Here is a 17,847-nt window from a genome sequence, read left to right as displayed (position 1 = left end):
GATGCATGAGGTCGTCTTCCATGAGAAGAAGACCATGGAAATAGGTGTTTATGTGTTACAGATTTGGGCCTGGGAGCATCTCCCTGTATGTAGACCAATTTTTGAGGATTCTCGAGAGCCCATGGAGCCCTACATTTGCAGATATCGAGGGCATATTACCCAGGCCCACCTGGGTAAGACTGAGCATTGGCGAGCACATCTCGATGACCTGGTGTCTATTATATGGCGACCTTGGAGAGAGACAGAAGACTGGGATGATGCCCCGAGAGAGTTGCCCTGGATGTTTAGTTCTCGACCGCTAGCAGGCAAGACGACATCAATCATAGAGAGATTTGTCATCTCATGAGTGTGGCAACAGTATGGTAGACCACAGGACATTTTGGCTGAGTACTGTGCCTATGCCAGGGTACAGAAGGATATAGAGCGTGGATGGCCTCCACGGATGGATCCAGGACAATCCATGATAGATATTCGCAACTTGGTTGCAGTTCAGTGGGACTACCTGCTAGAGGTAGTAGATGTCGGGATGACGCCTACATATCAGACATTTTTTATGAGCCATCCATTCCCACGCTTCACAAATCCATTAGGGATGGTAGGGCAGGTACAAGGGTAGGGACAGGTATCACAGCAGCAGCAGGCACAGCCACAGGTGCCACCACAGGTCCAACACCGGGTATAGCAGATACCTATTCCCCCATGGCAGATGGGATCAGACCCAGGTGCTAGGGGTAGTGGAGCAGGACACAGTCGACGGAGGAGGCAGAGGACAGAGGAGCAGGTTCTTCAGTAGGAGGTCCCACAGCAGCAGGTACCTCCACCGCAACAGGCACCTCCACCTCAGCATGCACTAGAGATGGTCGATGAGGATATGCCGGATCTGCCAGTAGGTGGGGTACAGGACACGGTATGGCGATACCGAGAGCGAGTTCGTGCAGCCTCCCGACAGTTGGGAGAGTTGCAGATTGCAGTGGCAGTCAGGATGCACAGCTAGTAGAGAGACAGAGAGAGACAGATCGCCAGAGAGAGCGCGCAAAGGCTACAGAGCGGAGGCTAGAGTTGGCACAGGATGAGATCCACTTCCAATCTACTCAAGCTGCATATTATTATGCTGCATACACTAGTGCAGTACCTGATGAGACATTGCAGGTGCAGCGATTCTCTTAGTACGCACGAGAGTCCGGAGGTGCACGACCTCCTGTCAAGCCGGATATGCCACCACCGCCTCCACCACTTGTTGCCCCAGTTCCTCTTGCTCCTCCCGGAGGTGAGGGTTCGAGACAGAGTTAGATGCTTTGTGCCTGACTTTTATTTTGATCTCTGGCTATGTATCGATTGGTGTGCTAGCACCAGATGTATCATTTTTGATCGATTGCGCTCGAGTAGCGCCCGTTTTATTTGTACTGACCCATTCTTTGATATATATATATATATATATATATATATATATATATATATATATATATATATATATATATATATATATATATATGAGATTTTGAGCCGAGTATTCCTGTGTACATGTCATTGTCTGTTTTGTTTTGCTCTGATGTTCATGAGATGTATGTTTAGATAGAACGCATATGTATGAACTGACATCTGACATAGTGTTGTGCATTTTTTATTTGACAGTCACAAGTATTCCATTGAGGAACGAGAATCAATGAACCAAACTCTTGTGCAGCCGTGGAGGAATTTGATGCATGTGGAGTATGAATAGGATTACCGTCGAATTGCGTGCTAATGCTAATGAAGTATGCAAGACTATGTTAAATGCAGCCTTATGTTTGGTCACCAAGCCTCGATGATTTATCATCATTGGATATAAAACAAAGCTCGTATGTTACACAACTTCCACTGAAATTGCAATCATGAAAATATGAATGTAACATACGTTATTGGAATGTCGAGATTAAATGTAAGCATTCGAGGCACAAGAAGCCAGAATGACCAGAGCATTTGTCCCTTTTATTGTAACAAGTTAACATAAGCATCAAAGCATGAATGCTAGGATGACCTGAATGTTGCTTGCATGAAAGGCACACCAAACACACGGGAGATTCTTCTTATGCAAAGTATTCAATATTCATGATGTCCGCAACGACCCTTGCATTCATAACCTGAGATAGAAGTGTGCTAAATATACTCGCAGTGACCCGTACATTCACTTAATAGGACGAGTATCAGTATGTACTATAGCATGAAGAGTTCACTCCAACAAACAAGGAGAAGAACCAATATCATTGACATATCTGTATAAAAGGAGTCGAGGTACACACGACCATCCAATATGGAATAGAGGCTCTTATAGTGGACACCCCTCTTATAGGAATGTATCAACTTATTGGAACTAAACTGCAAATAGAAAACATATGAAAAGATCATGCCCCCGGTCATTACTTCTCTAGTCGGAGATGACATCATCGATGTTGCTCAAGGAGATATGATAAAGCAAAACAAAGCAATAAGAGAAAATGCTCAGAAGATCCAAACAAGTATATCATTGAGTTTAATGTTTTCAGGATGATGTCAAGTGTCAATGTCCAGAATATGTAAGAAAGAAATCTCTTCAGTAGGGTGACAACAGTAGGCAGACGCAGTCAGAACAACTAGTGACTGTCACGAAGGAGATTCTATGAGGAAAATCTCGAAAAGAGTGACACTGGTGACAGTAGGCAGACGTAGCCAGAACAACTGGTGACTGTCACAAAGGAGATTCTATGAGGAAAATCTCGAAAAGAGTGACACTGGTGACAGTAGGCAGACGCAGTCAGAACAACTGGTGACTGTCAGGAAGGAGATTCTATGAGGAAAATCTCGAAAAGAGTGACACTGGTGATAGTAGGCAGACACAGTCAGAACAACTGGTGACTGTCACAAAGGAGATTTTATGAGGAAAATCTCGAAAAGAGTGACACTGGTGACAGTAGGCAGACGCAGTCAGAACAACTAGAGACTGTCACAAAGGAGATTCTATGAGGAAAATCTCGAAAAGAGTGACACTGGTGACAGTAGACAGACACAATCAGAACAACTGGTGACTGTCACAAAGGAGATTCTATGAGGAAAATCTTGAAAAGAGTGACACTGGTGATAGTAGGCAGACGCAGTCACAACAATTGGTGACTGTCACGAAGGAGATTCTATGAGGAAAATCTCAAAAAGAGTGACACTGGTGACAGTAGGCAGACGTAGTCAAAACAACTGGTGACTGTCACAAAGGAGATTCTATGAGGAAAATATCGAAAAGAGTGACACTGGTGACAGTAGGCAGATGCAGTCAGAACAACTGGTGACTGTCACGAAGGAGATTCTATGAGGAAAATCTCGAAAAGAGTGACACTGGTGACAGTAGGCAGACGCAGTCAGAACAACTGGTGACTGTCATGAAGGAGATTCTATGAGGAAAATCTTGAAAAGAGTGACACTAGAGGGGAATACCCTCGACCTATGACAAAACTCAATCCATGGATACATGAGCAGGAAAAGCAGGAAAGCAAAAGCATGAAAGTGACTAACAAGAGGTGCTTGTTTACCAGGTTTTCACCTTCTTGGCAGGTTTTTTTTTTTTTTTTCAAGACATTTTCTGATTTTTAGAATTTTTTCAGGACATTTAGATATGTACAGAGAGCTTGCTGAGATTGAATCAACTGAAAAACCGCTTCAGGTGGAGAGTGTTCATAGGCTCTTTAAGCATTTCTCCTTCAGTTGTAGAAAGTTGATAGGCACCAGATCCATATACTGCAGTAATGATGTAAGGACCTAGCCAGTTTGGTTCAAACTTTCCCTTTTGCATTCGTTGTTGTTGATTCTTAGGATTCTCTCTTAGGACGAGATCACCCAACTGGAAGTCACGTGGCCTAATCCTCCTATTGTAGCTTCGCGCCATTCTTTGTTGATATACTCGTAGATGATCACAAGCCACTTGTCGTCGTTCATCCAACAACACAAGTTCTTGAAGCCAGGCTATCCTATAGTCATCATCTGTGATAAGGCCTTTCATAGAGGTTCTCAAGGTAGGAATCTCAACCTCTATCGGAAGCACAACATCTACCCCATATACCAACGCAAAAGGAGTCATGCCCGTTGGAGTTCTAATGCTTATTCTATATGCCCACAGGGTTGGATTGATCTAGAGATGCCAGTCTCGCCCTGACTTACTGACTGTGCGGTGAAGAATTTTGAGGATTGCCTTATTGGATGCCTCAGCTTGCCCATTACCCTGGGGGTAATAAATGGAAGACCAATGTTGTGTAATTTTAAATTTCTTGCACAGTTCCTTAAGGTCTTTATTTTTGAATTGTCCTCCATTATCAGTAATGATTGAGGACGATATACCATATCTACAGATGATGTAGTTTGTGATAAAAAGTGCTACAGTTTTGCCATCAGCAATTGTGAGAGGGACTGCCTCTACCCATTTCGTGAAATAATTTGTAGCGGTGATAATGAACTTATGTCCATTAGAAGAGGTTGGGTGAATTTGTCCCACCAAGTCAAAGGCCCATTGTTGAAATGGCCATGTTGAAGTAGAGGGAATCAACTCTCTAGCTGGAGCGTGAATGAGATTCCCGTGTAGTTGACACTGTTTGCAGGACCTAGCATATTTAATAGCTTCTTACTCCATTTTAGGTTAGTAGTAACCAGCACGAAGGAGTTTGCGAGCTAGTGTTAGGCCATTGGAATGAGATCCGCAAATGCCTTCGTGAACATCAATTAGTGCACGTTTGGACTCGTTGAGTTCTAAACACCTAAGGAGTGTTCCGTCGAGACCTCTCCTATATAGATCGTCAGCAATAATGACATAATGTGAAGCGTTACAGATTAGGTAACGTTTCTCATTCTGGGTCAGACCTTCTGGAATGGTTTGATTACGAAGGTAGGAATAGATGTGATGGTAGCAGGATGATTCTTGTCCTATAATAGAACAGATCATCTTGGAATCAGGTGTGTCATAGGCTGGGTAGTGTAACGCTTCCACCAAGAACTCGTGTCGGAGATTATTCTCTGGCATTTGTAGAAGGGAGGCCAGAGTGGCCATGGCATCAGCCACTTTATTATCTACACATGGAACCTGTTGGAAGGTGATGTGTGCAAAATATTTCGTCAAGTCAACAACCATGCGCTTATAAGGAATTAGTTTTTCATCCTTTGTTTGATACACATCATTTACTTGGTTGATGACAAGCTGAGAGTCACTAAAGATATCCAATTGATCTACTCTCCATACAGCTGTAATTTTCATACCATTGATCAAAGCTTCATATTCAGCAATGTTATTTGTACAAGGAAATAGAATCTTGTATGCTTTGGGCAATGAGTATTTCTGTGGTGTGATGAAAAGTAATCCAACACCTGATCCTTGTTGTGTGAAGGATCCATCGAAGAACATAACCCATGTATGGTGAGTGAGTGTTAGAATTGACTCATCTGAAAAATCAATGTTTATTGGTAGGAGACTCGGTATGGGTGCCTCAGCTAGCTGGTCTGCAATTGCCTGTCCCTTTATAGCTTTGCATTCAACATATTGGATGTCAAACTCACTTAGTATCATGACCCATTTAGCCAATCTTCCTGTGAGAGTTGCCTTACTGAGCAAATACTTTAAGGGATCTATTTTAGCCACAAGCCGTGTAGTGTGGGCAAGCACGTAGTGTCTCAACTTTTGGGAAGCAAAGACAACTGCCAAGCAAGCTTTCTCAATAATACTGTAGTTTTTCTCATAAGAGACCAATGTTTGGCTCAAGTAATAAATAGCTCTTTCTTTGTTATCATTGTCTTCCTGAGCCAACAGGATTCCCAAAGATGTTTCAGTAGCTGAAATGTATAAAAGCAAAGGTTTCCCATGCATAGGAGGCATCAGGATTGGTGGATTGACAAGATACTGTTTAATCTGTGTTAAGCTTTGCTCACAATCCTGGCTCCAATTGAATTTCACACCCTTATGTAAAGTCTTTGTGAAGGGTTGTGATTTATCCGCCAATTGTGAAATAAATCTGCGAATAGATTGAAGCCTTCCCTGTAGCCCTCTCATCTGACTGATGTTTCGAGGTGGTGGCATGTCCATTATTGCTTGTACTTTTTTTGGATCTACTTTAATTCCCTTTGCAGAAACAATATATCCTAACAGTTTTCCTGATGTGACACCAAATGCACATTTCTTAGGATTGAGCCAAAGACTAAACTTTTCCATATGATCTAGAATTGGTCCCAAATCATGCAAATGGGTATTGCGTTTAGCGCTTTTGACCAAAGTATCATCAACATAGTCATCCATAGTTCTATGCATCATGTCATGGAAGATTGTAGTAACAACCCGCTGATATGTAGCTCCAGCATTCTTTAAACCAAATGGCATCACATTCCAACAAAAGGTTCCCCATGCACATGTGAAGGCTATTTTCTCTTGACCTTTTGGTGCAATTTTTATCTGATTGTATCCAAAAAAACCATCCATAAGTGAGTACATCTCATAGCCAGCTGTCATGTCCACAATCATATCAATATTAGGGAGTGGGAAGTCATCTTTAGGACATGCCAAGTTAAGATCACAGAAATTTGTACAAACTCTGATAGACTTATCATGCCTGGACACAGGGACAATATTGGATATCCATTCAGCATAATCAATTGCACGAATGAAACCAGCCTTTAGAAGTTTCTCCAATTCGGCTTTGACTAGCAATGCAACATGAGGATGCATTTTGCGGAGCTTCTGTTTAACTGGTTTTACGCCTAGCATTATGGACAAGTGATGCATAATAAGATCAGGATCCAATCCTGGCATGTCAGAATATGTCCAGGCAAAATTTATTTTCTTTCCCTTGAAAAAGGCAATGAATTGTTCCTTTTCTTCAGTTGACAATGACTGAGCCAAATGTATCACATGAGGATGTTCTTCCGTGCCTAGGTTAATCAACTGTGTTGGCTCTATTAACACTGATGATCTCTCCTGAAAGTGACTGGGAAGGACATCAAATATCTCATCTGCGGGCGCCTTAGAGAGGTATTCACCCTTGGATACGTCTTTTGTTTTTACTATTTTTGGATCCGACACTACCACAATGCGGTTTTCACCATCGGACCTCTTGCAATTTTTCTTTTTAATTATGTGACTAAGATATTTGATGTCGGCCTCAGTCATGTTGATGCTCTGCTCATTGGTGGAATACGTTATAGGTTCGATAGCGTTTAGGTAACAGGCAAGAGTATAGTCATTCTGGAACGTGGAGACTTCGTTAGATGCATTGGGGTTCTAGTCTATAAGCTCGGGATGTGCAAGTGAGAGAGTAGTGGCTGGTTCAATTGCGTTCACAGTATAGTTATTAAATGCGTGGACCAGCTATTCGAGACCTACGACGACCTCACCCACAAGTGTATTCAAACATCTTGGAGTACGAACGTTAGTAATTGATGACTCTAAGACACTAGTTGGATCAGACCCCTGTGACCTATCCCTAGACGTTTCACTCACTTCGATTTGATTTTCATAGACATGCACTTGGTCAATGTCTTTATCAGTAGTCGCTTCTGAAAGATTGTCAAATTCATATTCATGAGAATCGGTGCTACATGGTGAGAGACTATAGAACTCCCCAACAGTGATAGGGACATACTCTCCTTCAGCCTCTGGATTCTTACACAAATACTCAATATGACATGACTGACTAGATTCTCCCTTTTCTGAATGATATTCGAGTTGCTCAGTATTGTCCTTAGAAGAATCACTAGTATCATCCAGAGTGCTAACACATGGCACAAAGTCATCTGGCTCAACAAAGAATTTAGCAAGATCATAAGGAATAGGATGAGGGTAAGAATCCTCATCATCAGATTCTTCCTTTTGAGTACCTGATTCAGATTGTGACTCATTTTCAGATGAACTCTCACGTACAGGTATGAATTTATTGGATCCCAAATGGAAAGGGACCTTCTTGAACCCTAGGCCAGTTGTGTCACTGTTGCTTCGAGCTGTTGCTTTGACAGGATCTATTAAACCATTGTTATTGCACCCAATAGGGCTAGTTCCCTTGTAGCCAAAACGCTTCATAAGTTTAAGACCAGGTCCATACTTCTTAGGAGTGATTTCTCGAACTTGTTCTGTTAGGTCTACTGGAGACTCTTCTTTGTAAAGCCATGCAACAATGGCTCTATTTTCGCTTTCATCTTCTAAGCGAACCGTAGCTTTGACAAAAGAACCATTAAACTTGGTATGAGGTGTCAACACGAATGGCTTCTTTGCTAGTGAGGGTCTCCCAAAATGTCGAGGGGATTCTGGAATTGATGTTAATGATAACACTGGTTCCATGTGGTACTCTCCCATACCAGTTTCTTTCAATTTAAATGACTGCTTAATTTGTTTTAGCTTATTGTTGTGACAATCAATAGACTCACGATTAGCAGGGACGAAAGATTCAACAGTTTTGAGCATATTGCAAGTGTAGCTAGTAGTTGCAGGAATAGTAACTTCAGAGCCATGAAATGGGAATTTAATGCATTGGTGGTATGTGGATGGCACAACACGCATCTCATGTATCCATGGTCGTCCTAACAGAATGTTGTAGGCTAAGGGAATGTCAAGCACCTGATAGGTGACATCCCTTTCGACAGGACCGACGTGAATTGGTAAAGTCACAAGACCTAGTGACTTTCGTTCTACTTCATCGTATGCTTTAATAGTGATCTTTCGTCGAGGATCAATAGAGTCCTCAGAATAAGCCAATTGTCTAAGCAGAGCCGCAAAAACAATATTTAGGCCAGCGCCATTGTCAATGAGTACCCGACGAACACGTGTCTGGTGGATCATAACCTCAATGTGTAGAGGCTGATTGTGTGGGTGATTCAGTGAGTTGTCATCCTCCTCGAAGAAGGTCATAAGATGAGGTGAGGTCAGGTGACCTACCATGGATTGAAATCGTTCAAGATCAAGATCCTGAGGAACGTTTGTCTCAGTGAGGGCTCTATCCAGAATTTGCTTATGAGCGGGCGAGATTTTAAGCAGCTCAAATATAGAAATGTGAGCATTGGTTCATTTCAATTGATCTAGAACACTATAACTGGTTGCAGTCAAGTTCGTCGTGTGTTTTGCACCTTTACCGGATGGACCAGCAAGGGCTTTGTCCTTGTTTTGTTCGAGATTTGAAGTAGGAGATGTAGGGCCTTTGAGCACCAATTTCGCATGAGAGCGAGTAACAGCGTTAGCACAGTTATTGGAAGTAGGGCCTCTCAAGACAAATGGTGTCTTGGGTTTATCGTTATCTTGCTTCCCCTTTATGGTAATAACGTCGTAGTATTCAAAATCTACAGGTTCAACCATGTGAATGACATTGTCATCATTGGAATACGTATAGTTGACCTTATTGTAGGGTTCTAGTTTTGAAGTCTCTCCTTTTTCATAAGGTGGGAAAGGCTCTTTGAACGCCTTGTGGTCCGAGTTTTTGTTATGTCCATCTACCACAAGTTCACCAGCATCAATCATGTCTTGGACTTTATGATGTAAGTTTATACAGTTGATGGTTTTATGACCCTTGTTTTGGTGATACTCACAAAATGAGGTCTCATTCCACCATGGTGGACGTGGTTGTGGATCATAGGGACGAGGGTTATCCATTGGTGAGATAAGCTTGTGTTGTAGCAATGTTTTGTAAACCATATCCAAAGGTTCTCCTAAAGGCATATACTCTCGCTTGGGTCGTGTTGCCCATGAGTTTCTTGGTTTATTCCCAAACATTTTATTGTCAGGAGGAGGCTTCTCAACACTTTTGGCCGCTTTGAAGCAGTCTGTGAGATTAAATGTTGCTTTAGCAGGTTTTGGTGTGATATTATCAACAACCCCATCATGTACAATTTCTCGATTCTTGTTGACATGTTTGATTTTATCCTTGTTGGAAGTGGAACCTTGTTTTGAGTCTCTCTGAAGAGTGAGCTCACCTTTCTTGACCATAAATTCTTCGATACAGATAGCCTGTGTAATCATGTCTTCAAAGGTACGCGGACCTTGTAGTTGGACTCTATACCCGAAATCAGGTAAGAGGTTATTGGTGAAAATGTCGAGCTTCTCCGTTTTTGGGATTTTATGGGAGTACTTGGTATAAAGTTGTCTCCACCATTGGAGGAAAGTGAGAAAAGGCTCACCCACCTTCTATTTAAGGTTGCATAGATCTCAAATATTTACAGGGTGTTGAATGTTATGAGAATATTGCTGAACAAATGAATTAGCAATTTCGTCAAACGTCTTGATGCCAGGAGGTAAATGTGAAAACCACTCCAAAGCTTGACCACCTAGGCTTCTAGGGAATAAACGCATGAGGTACGTTTGATTGTGTATAAACTCCATAGACAAAGCACCAAATTCCCGCAAGTGATCTTGGGGATCAGTAGTACCAAAGTACTTGTCATATTTGGGTAGTTCTACACCTCTTGGGAAAGGCGACATGTTTATACTTTTGTCAAATGGAAATGAACAAAGAGTGTCCAATTTGTATGTCTTTTTGGGTTTTTCTTTCTCATGCATCATCTGAGCCAATTGGTCTTGCATAATTTTCAGTTGTTTTTGGAGTTTAGTGGTCTCAGTTTCTTCTTCACGTGTGATAATGGTCTCCACATCGAAATTTGTGGGCAGTTTAGCTCCCTCTTGGGCGAGTTTGAGAAAGTACTTTTCTTTCTCTTCATTGATTAGGATTCCCATGACCTTCTGAAAGTTTTTGTCTCGTCGACATCTTGCTATGTGTTCAGGAAGGATTTCCACCTCTTCTTGTTCTTCATCAGTGTCATTTTCTTTCTCTTTCTCCTTGTCATCCCTAGGTTGTTCTTGATATCGACTATGGCTACCCCATTCAGGTTCACGATTAGGCATTATAGGAACTTGTTCAGTTTCCGTATGTTGTGTTTGAAAAGGGTCCGTGGAGAAAGGGTCATACATTGTGTTTGAGAATGCAGGACTCCTACCTGTCTCAGTATCCTTTTGGTAAAAAAGATTCCCAATTTGTTGCAAATTGGAAAATGTTCGATGATCTTGAGATGACCTTGCAGGTGAGGAAGACCATGAAGACGCCTCACTAGCCAAACTGGATATGGATTGCGTAGCGAAAGGTAAGCTACCTCTGTTGCAATTACGACCCCTAGCATGACCACGTCTAATGTTATCAGGATAAAACACGTTGCCACTTCGGGTTGTGACAGTCATAGGCAAGGACAAGAAGCTAGAACCTAGACAAGGACTATACTAAGACTGAGTCTCAAAAAGGACAAGATAGTAACAAAAATGTTGTTCACTAAGGCACAAATGGTCTAATTTAAAGGCTAGAACAGCCGAAGATTATGACCACTGCAGCACAAAGTATGGCAAGCATTAAGATGAGGATATATGAGACGAGACTAGTCAAGGTATAAGACACAAGTTTTCAATTAAGCGAAGTGTCGCTGTTCCAGGACTGTTTGCAAACAAAGAGCGATAAATGGACGCAAAAAAGGATAGCGTGCAAGCCGCAGATAGCTAAAACAGACCCAGATTGTAAATGCTGATACAAAATTTTGTGCGAAAAACCTTTACGGGTCGTGCGAAGAAGTTTTACAGCCCACGCAAAGATGTTTATGTGTCGCGCGAAGATCAGTAACAGTTTTTAATTTCGCACGAGAATGTTTCTGTATCGCGCGAAGATGCACAACAAAACTTTAATTTTGCGCGAGGGCAAAATGGCTTCGTGCAAGATCCAAATGATTTCGCACGAGAGAAAAATGATTTCGCGCGAAACCAAAATGATTTCGCGCGAACGGACAGAACAGTTTCACAACAGTGACTAATTTTGGCAAAATTTTTGATCGATCCAATAACCAGGCAGATAAACAGGCACGTAGAACAGCAAGCAAGTGATTTCAAGCACGTCTGAAAACAATGAGCAAGGGCAAAAGCAACCTTGCGCATGAACAATCAAGTTACTTAGTTTGTGTTAATCCCTAAGAGAGCTATTTGTGTACATTTTCAAAGAGTTTTGCAATCATTGCACACATTCCTTAGAAAAATAAAAGTTGGCTTCTCTAAAGTATTTAATAATGGTTTGACTCTACAACTTTTATGGTTCACAGGGGTGACCTCCAATCCCAGCGCACCGAAGTTTTGACACAGTCTGAGAACTTAATCTTCAAGAGCTGCTAGGGAGATCTAACAATCCACAATGAACCACACCCGTGGAGATTTCTTCCACAAGGACATTTATATAGCAATTTTCACTACCATGGCGAAAATGGCTATTACCGCTTGAAGTTCCGTCATCACAATTTTCCCTGTAGAGGGATTATCTGCTACGGTTAACCCTCTCTAAAGGTGACCAACTCACAATAGTATACCACAAGGGGACTTAGCTTCCAGATTCAAGGTTCTGACACCTTTTCACTTTTAGCCCAATCAAAGCAAACAGATTAATCCGACACGCTAGACTAAGATTATCCCTTAAAGATCTATGATATCATCTTCCTATGATCTATCAACCTCTCCGGAGAAAGGATGCCTTAATCAACAAGTCAAAGATTCATCTATTTACGAGATGCTCAAAGTATCCTCCCCACCCATAAGGAATCCGTCTTAGAGAGGAGTTTCACCAGGAACCCACTCCCTCAAGATCCACGAATAGTGTTCATGGGGGCTTAATTACTATGTGTGTACAGATGTTAATTCCTGAAAGCAAATCTATCTAAAAGTAATCAAAAAGCACAAGGTGGTACACTTAACGCTTTAGCTAATGTAAGGTGAGTCCAAAGATGTGGAACATTTAACCCCTCACACAAGCCAAAACGAGTCCACAACTCAGAAATTAGTGAGTTCTAAAAAGCACAAAAGGGTTGCCTTGTGGAGCCTTTAACGCTTATGTCCTGTAGACCCCTCCCCTATTTAACATGGTGCTGAGCTTGCAACCATAGGGTGGAACGAGGGGCCGGCGGATTAGCGAGTCCAATAACCCAAGATAGTTAATCAGATCTATCACTAAAGACTAAGCCTGCTAAATGAATACTAACAGAGATTACACCCTAGTATGAGTTTATGCATTTGTTGTAAAATGGAAGTATAGAAGGAAACACACAAGCTCAACACGGAAGATGTTTGTTTTAGATCCAAATGAAATGTTATCAGCTGATGAAGATTACCTGGTGATCTTCGCAATGCGCTTAGTAGATTCTTACCTGTTTCTGACAACTTTAGCACGCTTTTCCCATTATTCCACAAACCGCTACTATGCTGTTTCAAAAAAAATCAAGACAAAACACAGAAACACTAGAAACTACTAACAGTCAACAGAAAAATAAAAAAACACGCAAATCAATCCAAATTTTTTTTTTTGCCTCTGTCAGCAGAGTTTCGCGCGAAATTCTTGATAGTCTGCGTGAAGAAGTTTTACGGCCACGCGAAATCAAATCCAGCTCACGCGAGATTAAATTTAGCTCGCGCAAAAAAATAAAGTCTCGCACGAAGATTCGCGCGCCAAAGAACTTTCTCGCGCGATGCGGAAAGAATCTTCGCGCGAAGATTCTAGATCCTCACGCGAAAATGAACAGTTTCGCGCGAAGATTCGAACCTGTACGGACAAAGAACAAAAAAATGATTAAAAAAATACAGAAAGAGGCCAGAAAAATTGATTTTCGCGGCCCCACGGTGGGCGCCAGAAATGTATGCGTGAAAATGCGGCCTATGCTAACACACACACTTCAACACGGTCCTTATTTGTGGATTCATCGCGGAATGAACATTGAATTGTTCATCCAAAATTTGCCCTGCAAAGTGACATGTTGCCTTCTATCTAAAGGGATTTTGCCTGTTAATATCCTCAGAATCGAGGTGTAGGCAACCAGACCCTCTAAGAATGAAGGATTTGATAATGAAATTAAGCTAAGAATGAGTATACAGATTAATCTAAGAAAATGAAAGATGCAATGTAATCTAAGAACAAATGAAGCAAACTAGATTAAGCATATGCATGATTAAACTAAAATGAGATTAAACTAAAAATGAGAATGTATGCAAGAAATGTAAGTAAATATGAGCATGAATTTCAACAGCAATTCAATAGCAAATCAATTCATCCTCTCCCAAATGAAGAGATGAGGGTCTCTTAAATAGAGTTCCCTGGAATTCATCAACAGTTGAGATCGATTCGGATCAACGGTCAGGATTGAAGATGAGTTTCAGTCATAAAGGGAGATTCCCAAGTTTAAAGGGAGTTAACAGACTTAATTTGAGATAAATAAGGAGTTAACTGTTTTAATTTGAGTAGAAAAAGGAGTTAACTGTGTTAACTCATTTTTGATCAATAGTGAACTGGAAATTCCCCTTTTTTGAACTGAGGAGAGATTTTGTTGAGATATTTAATTTAATAAAATGAAATATGCTCTCATAATTACTTTTTCTATTTAATTAAATAATCTTTAATTAATTAGAGACACTTTTGTTTAATTAAATAACTTCATTTAATTAATTAGGAATGTCTTCCCATTTAATTAAATAACTTTGTTTAATTATTTAGAAGTAAGTACTCCATTTAATTAAATAATTTCTTTAAATTAATTAGAAATACCTTTCCCATTTAATTAAATAATTACATTTAATTAATTAAGATAGGCGTATTTATTAAATTAAATAAATTTAATTCCATAGTACATTAGCCTTAGGATATAATTTAATTTAATTAAAGTATAAATACTTAATAATTAAATTAAATATTAATCAAGTAGGTTTAATGCAACTAATATGAGTACGTACTATAGGAATTAAATAAGAAATATGATGAATGCAGATTAGGATTTTTCTGCATTTGACAATTAAGTTAAGTAGCGAATAGCAGAATGAGAATTGCCTATTAGAATAGGACTTTGAAATTATCAGAAATAGACTAGAATTGGTATAATGGCAATGAGCCAATTTTGGGGTATTACAACTATGTGGACTATAAAACCTCCTTTCCTCTTAATATTTTTATATTTTTTAAAGCATCCACATAATTAGCATAGCTATATTTGGGAGCAATAGTTTAAATTTTACGAGAGGTGTATTTATTTAGGATATCAGATCCTAGGAATCTTGTCTTTATCAAGGGACAAATCATACACATAACGTGAGAGACAAAAGCAGGGGAAAATGACGATGTGAGTAAGAAAACAAAAGATTCTTGTTTAAATTAAAAAACCAAAATAATTTTTTTCCAAAGATGTCTAAATTCAATTAATCTTCGTACATCCAACGATTACAAAGTAGACAGAAACAGAGGCAGAGGTACACGCGTTGCCATGGCTGTGTCGTGGAATTCTGTGTTTCTGGAGATAATTTATCAGATTCTCGGATGGTTTGCGTTTTGTGTCTGGTCTTTCAGTTTCTATCCGCAAGTTCTTCTTAATTACCGTCGTAAGAGGTGGGTGTTGGTGTGGGCGTTTCACCTGCTTCTCTCTCCAATTTAATCATAACTGACGATCTTATTGAATTCTTTTTCAGTGTGGTGGGATTGAACTTGGACTTCTTGGTGTTTAATCTGACCAAGCATTCATCGTATCTGATATACAACGTATCGTTATTCTTCAGTCCTGTTGTGCAGCGCCAGTATCATAAAAAATATGGCTACAACGAGGTCATTCCCCACCCATTAACACCTCATCATTCCATTACCACAGATCGTGGATCAATTTTATTCCCAAAAAAGTACAAAAAATATCTTTATTTTTATATTTCTAAGGTGATTAGTTCTATGCTTTTGTAAGAAATTGAACATAATATACAAAGTTGCGAATTCTTGCTACAACAGTAGCAGCCCCTTTTTTCGTTAAAATCAAATGCGTGGATCGACTTTAACAATAGGTTACATCTGGTTTGATGAGTATTTTAGCTTTCTCTGTATTCATCTCCTTTTGTTAAGATGATTGATTTACCAAGTATGCTACGCTGGATTGAAGCGAACATACTGCTGAATGAAGGATCGATAGGTGGGTGAATTCTTCATCTAGGCAGATTAGTACTGCCCTAAATTAAAGAGGCAATTCAAAAGTTGAAAAACACATGAAACTGGTATTTGTGCTAGGATTTCTTAATCATTTAGAGTTCACGGACAACTCGAGATTGTAATTACATTTCTAGCTTTAGTTAGTCTATACTTTTGAATCGATTATCCTTTGTGTTGTTTGAAGAGAAGCGGCCATTCCTCAGCGCGAAGTTTTGGTAGCTGATTAGAAGACCTTGGGAAGTCAGTAGCCTGTTCGAAACATGTAACAGAATTAAGTGCCGAATAGGTCAGAGTCCAGACCACAGGTCAAAAGTTTGCACTCGGTAAAACTCGGCAAACCCAAATTTGCGCAGACTGTCTTGGCAAATTAAGATTAACTATTCGATTTTCTTAAAAAATATGAATTTTACGTATACTAAATGTACATAATGCATCAAGTAAGTGTGTCAAATGTTGGGGAAGTGTTCTCAATTAGATTGAATATAAAAAGGGTACAAAGTTATAACATCATGCGAATACATCAGTAGTTAAATATGATATATGCTATGGCGATAGAAAATCATCATAAAAATCATATCTCTGTAAAAGCTATAACAGTAAATTCTCTTCTTTATGCATACTAGCAATAGTTTCGAGCTTACTCCTCAAAGTTGGCTACGGCTCCAAGCTTGTCTAGAATGCTGCAACTCCACCTTTGAACTAGAGGGCAAAGATTCCTCCTCTGGCTCAACTTAATCATCTCCCTCATGTCATCCAATCTAACACTTTTTGCTTCTACTTTGCAACTTTTTTTCCTTTCCTTTCAAAAATAGCAATCTCATCTTTTCGAAAACATGGCGGCGTCTCATTTTGTATGGTCCAATCTCTATACAGTGATTGATCTCATCCAAATCAATTTGGCTTTTGAGCGGTTGGGTTTACCTTTCTTGTGCAAAGGTGAAAGTTGTATTGCACAAAGATGAGGTCATTGATGTGGTGCAACGGGTATTTGATGATGCCTGTTTTCTAACTCCTTCAAAGGAGATTGTAGATACAATTTTTATTTCTTTTTCTAATGTTTGTAAATGTTTTATTTTCCTCATTTGCATCATAATATATACTTCTTTTAACCATTAAAAGTTAATAATAGATGTTTGAGCCATTGGTTTATCTCCTTTGTATTATCGATGGAAAAAGGCCAGCAATGAGTACATCTATGAGGGAATGGACTGAGCAAAGGAGCATTTTAGACAGTATCATGGTGGTGTTGAGGTCAAATTTGTGCCCATCTAGGATCTCATTGGTGAGTGCTAGATAAGACAAACTTGATATGCCACTTAGTGTTTGTGCATACTTTCTTAATCCGATATTTCAATTTCTTGATAGCTTCAAGGCTGAAGTTATTGGAGACCTCTACATTATCATAGAGGCTATGGAGTGAAGACCTTTGGTGAGGGCAAGATCATGTCTAAGATTGAGATTACAAATGAGTTTGAAGAGATCTCTAGAGAGAGACATGCATGATAGTGAGAACCAATGTAAATTTTTCTGTCATTTAAATTCAAAACATTGATGTAAAGTTGTAAACTATACTGGTTTTCTTTGTTATTATATTTTTAATTTCTTCAATTTGCAAATCATGAACATTTCAATTTTGTCCTTACAAATACATGGTGGGACAATTTGGGCTCTAAGATGTCTGATCTTCAAAGAAGAGTTTTGAGGCAGCTATGCAGTGCTTTGGTTTGTGAGTGCAAGTGGATTGTGTTTGAGCACATACACTCCATGAAATATCCCTTTCCGGATATTTTACCCAAAGCCCTTGATATTAAGTGCAGATTTAAAAAAACCGAACAGAAAACCAACACTTGATACAATTACCAGAACATAA

The 17,847-nt window shown here is 39.9% G+C and overlaps 1 protein-coding gene and 1 long non-coding RNA gene across 2 annotated transcripts in view; both read left to right on the top strand.

Annotated features, from left to right (window-relative positions):
• The first annotated feature begins 15,127 nt into the window (after nucleotides 1–15,127).
• Nucleotides 15,128–17,847, top strand: part of LOC149548212 (PQ-loop repeat family protein / transmembrane family protein) — a 101,469-nt gene continuing 98,749 nt past the window's right edge. Inside the window, exons 1-2 of the mRNA XM_089792258.1 lie at nucleotides 15,128–15,395; nucleotides 15,476–15,608. Of these exons, the coding sequence (XP_089648384.1) occupies nucleotides 15,274–15,395; nucleotides 15,476–15,608 (255 nt within the window). The 5' untranslated portion in view covers nucleotides 15,128–15,273. The remainder of the gene's footprint in view (nucleotides 15,396–15,475; nucleotides 15,609–17,847) is intronic.
• Nucleotides 17,128–17,546, top strand: LOC149548214 (uncharacterized). The gene is made up of 2 exons (XR_016354002.1): nucleotides 17,128–17,259; nucleotides 17,343–17,546. It is a non-coding gene; the product is annotated as an uncharacterized LOC149548214 (long non-coding RNA).

The sequence above is a fragment of the Cupressus sempervirens genome, chromosome 7 (genome assembly GCF_028749045.1).
Source record: "Cupressus sempervirens isolate cs-2001-9-10 chromosome 7, ASM2874904v1, whole genome shotgun sequence".
NCBI lineage: Eukaryota > Viridiplantae > Streptophyta > Pinopsida > Cupressales > Cupressaceae > Cupressus > Cupressus sempervirens.
The sequence above is the reverse complement of the archived record's forward strand: the minus strand, read 5'-3'. Positions and strand labels throughout refer to the sequence as shown.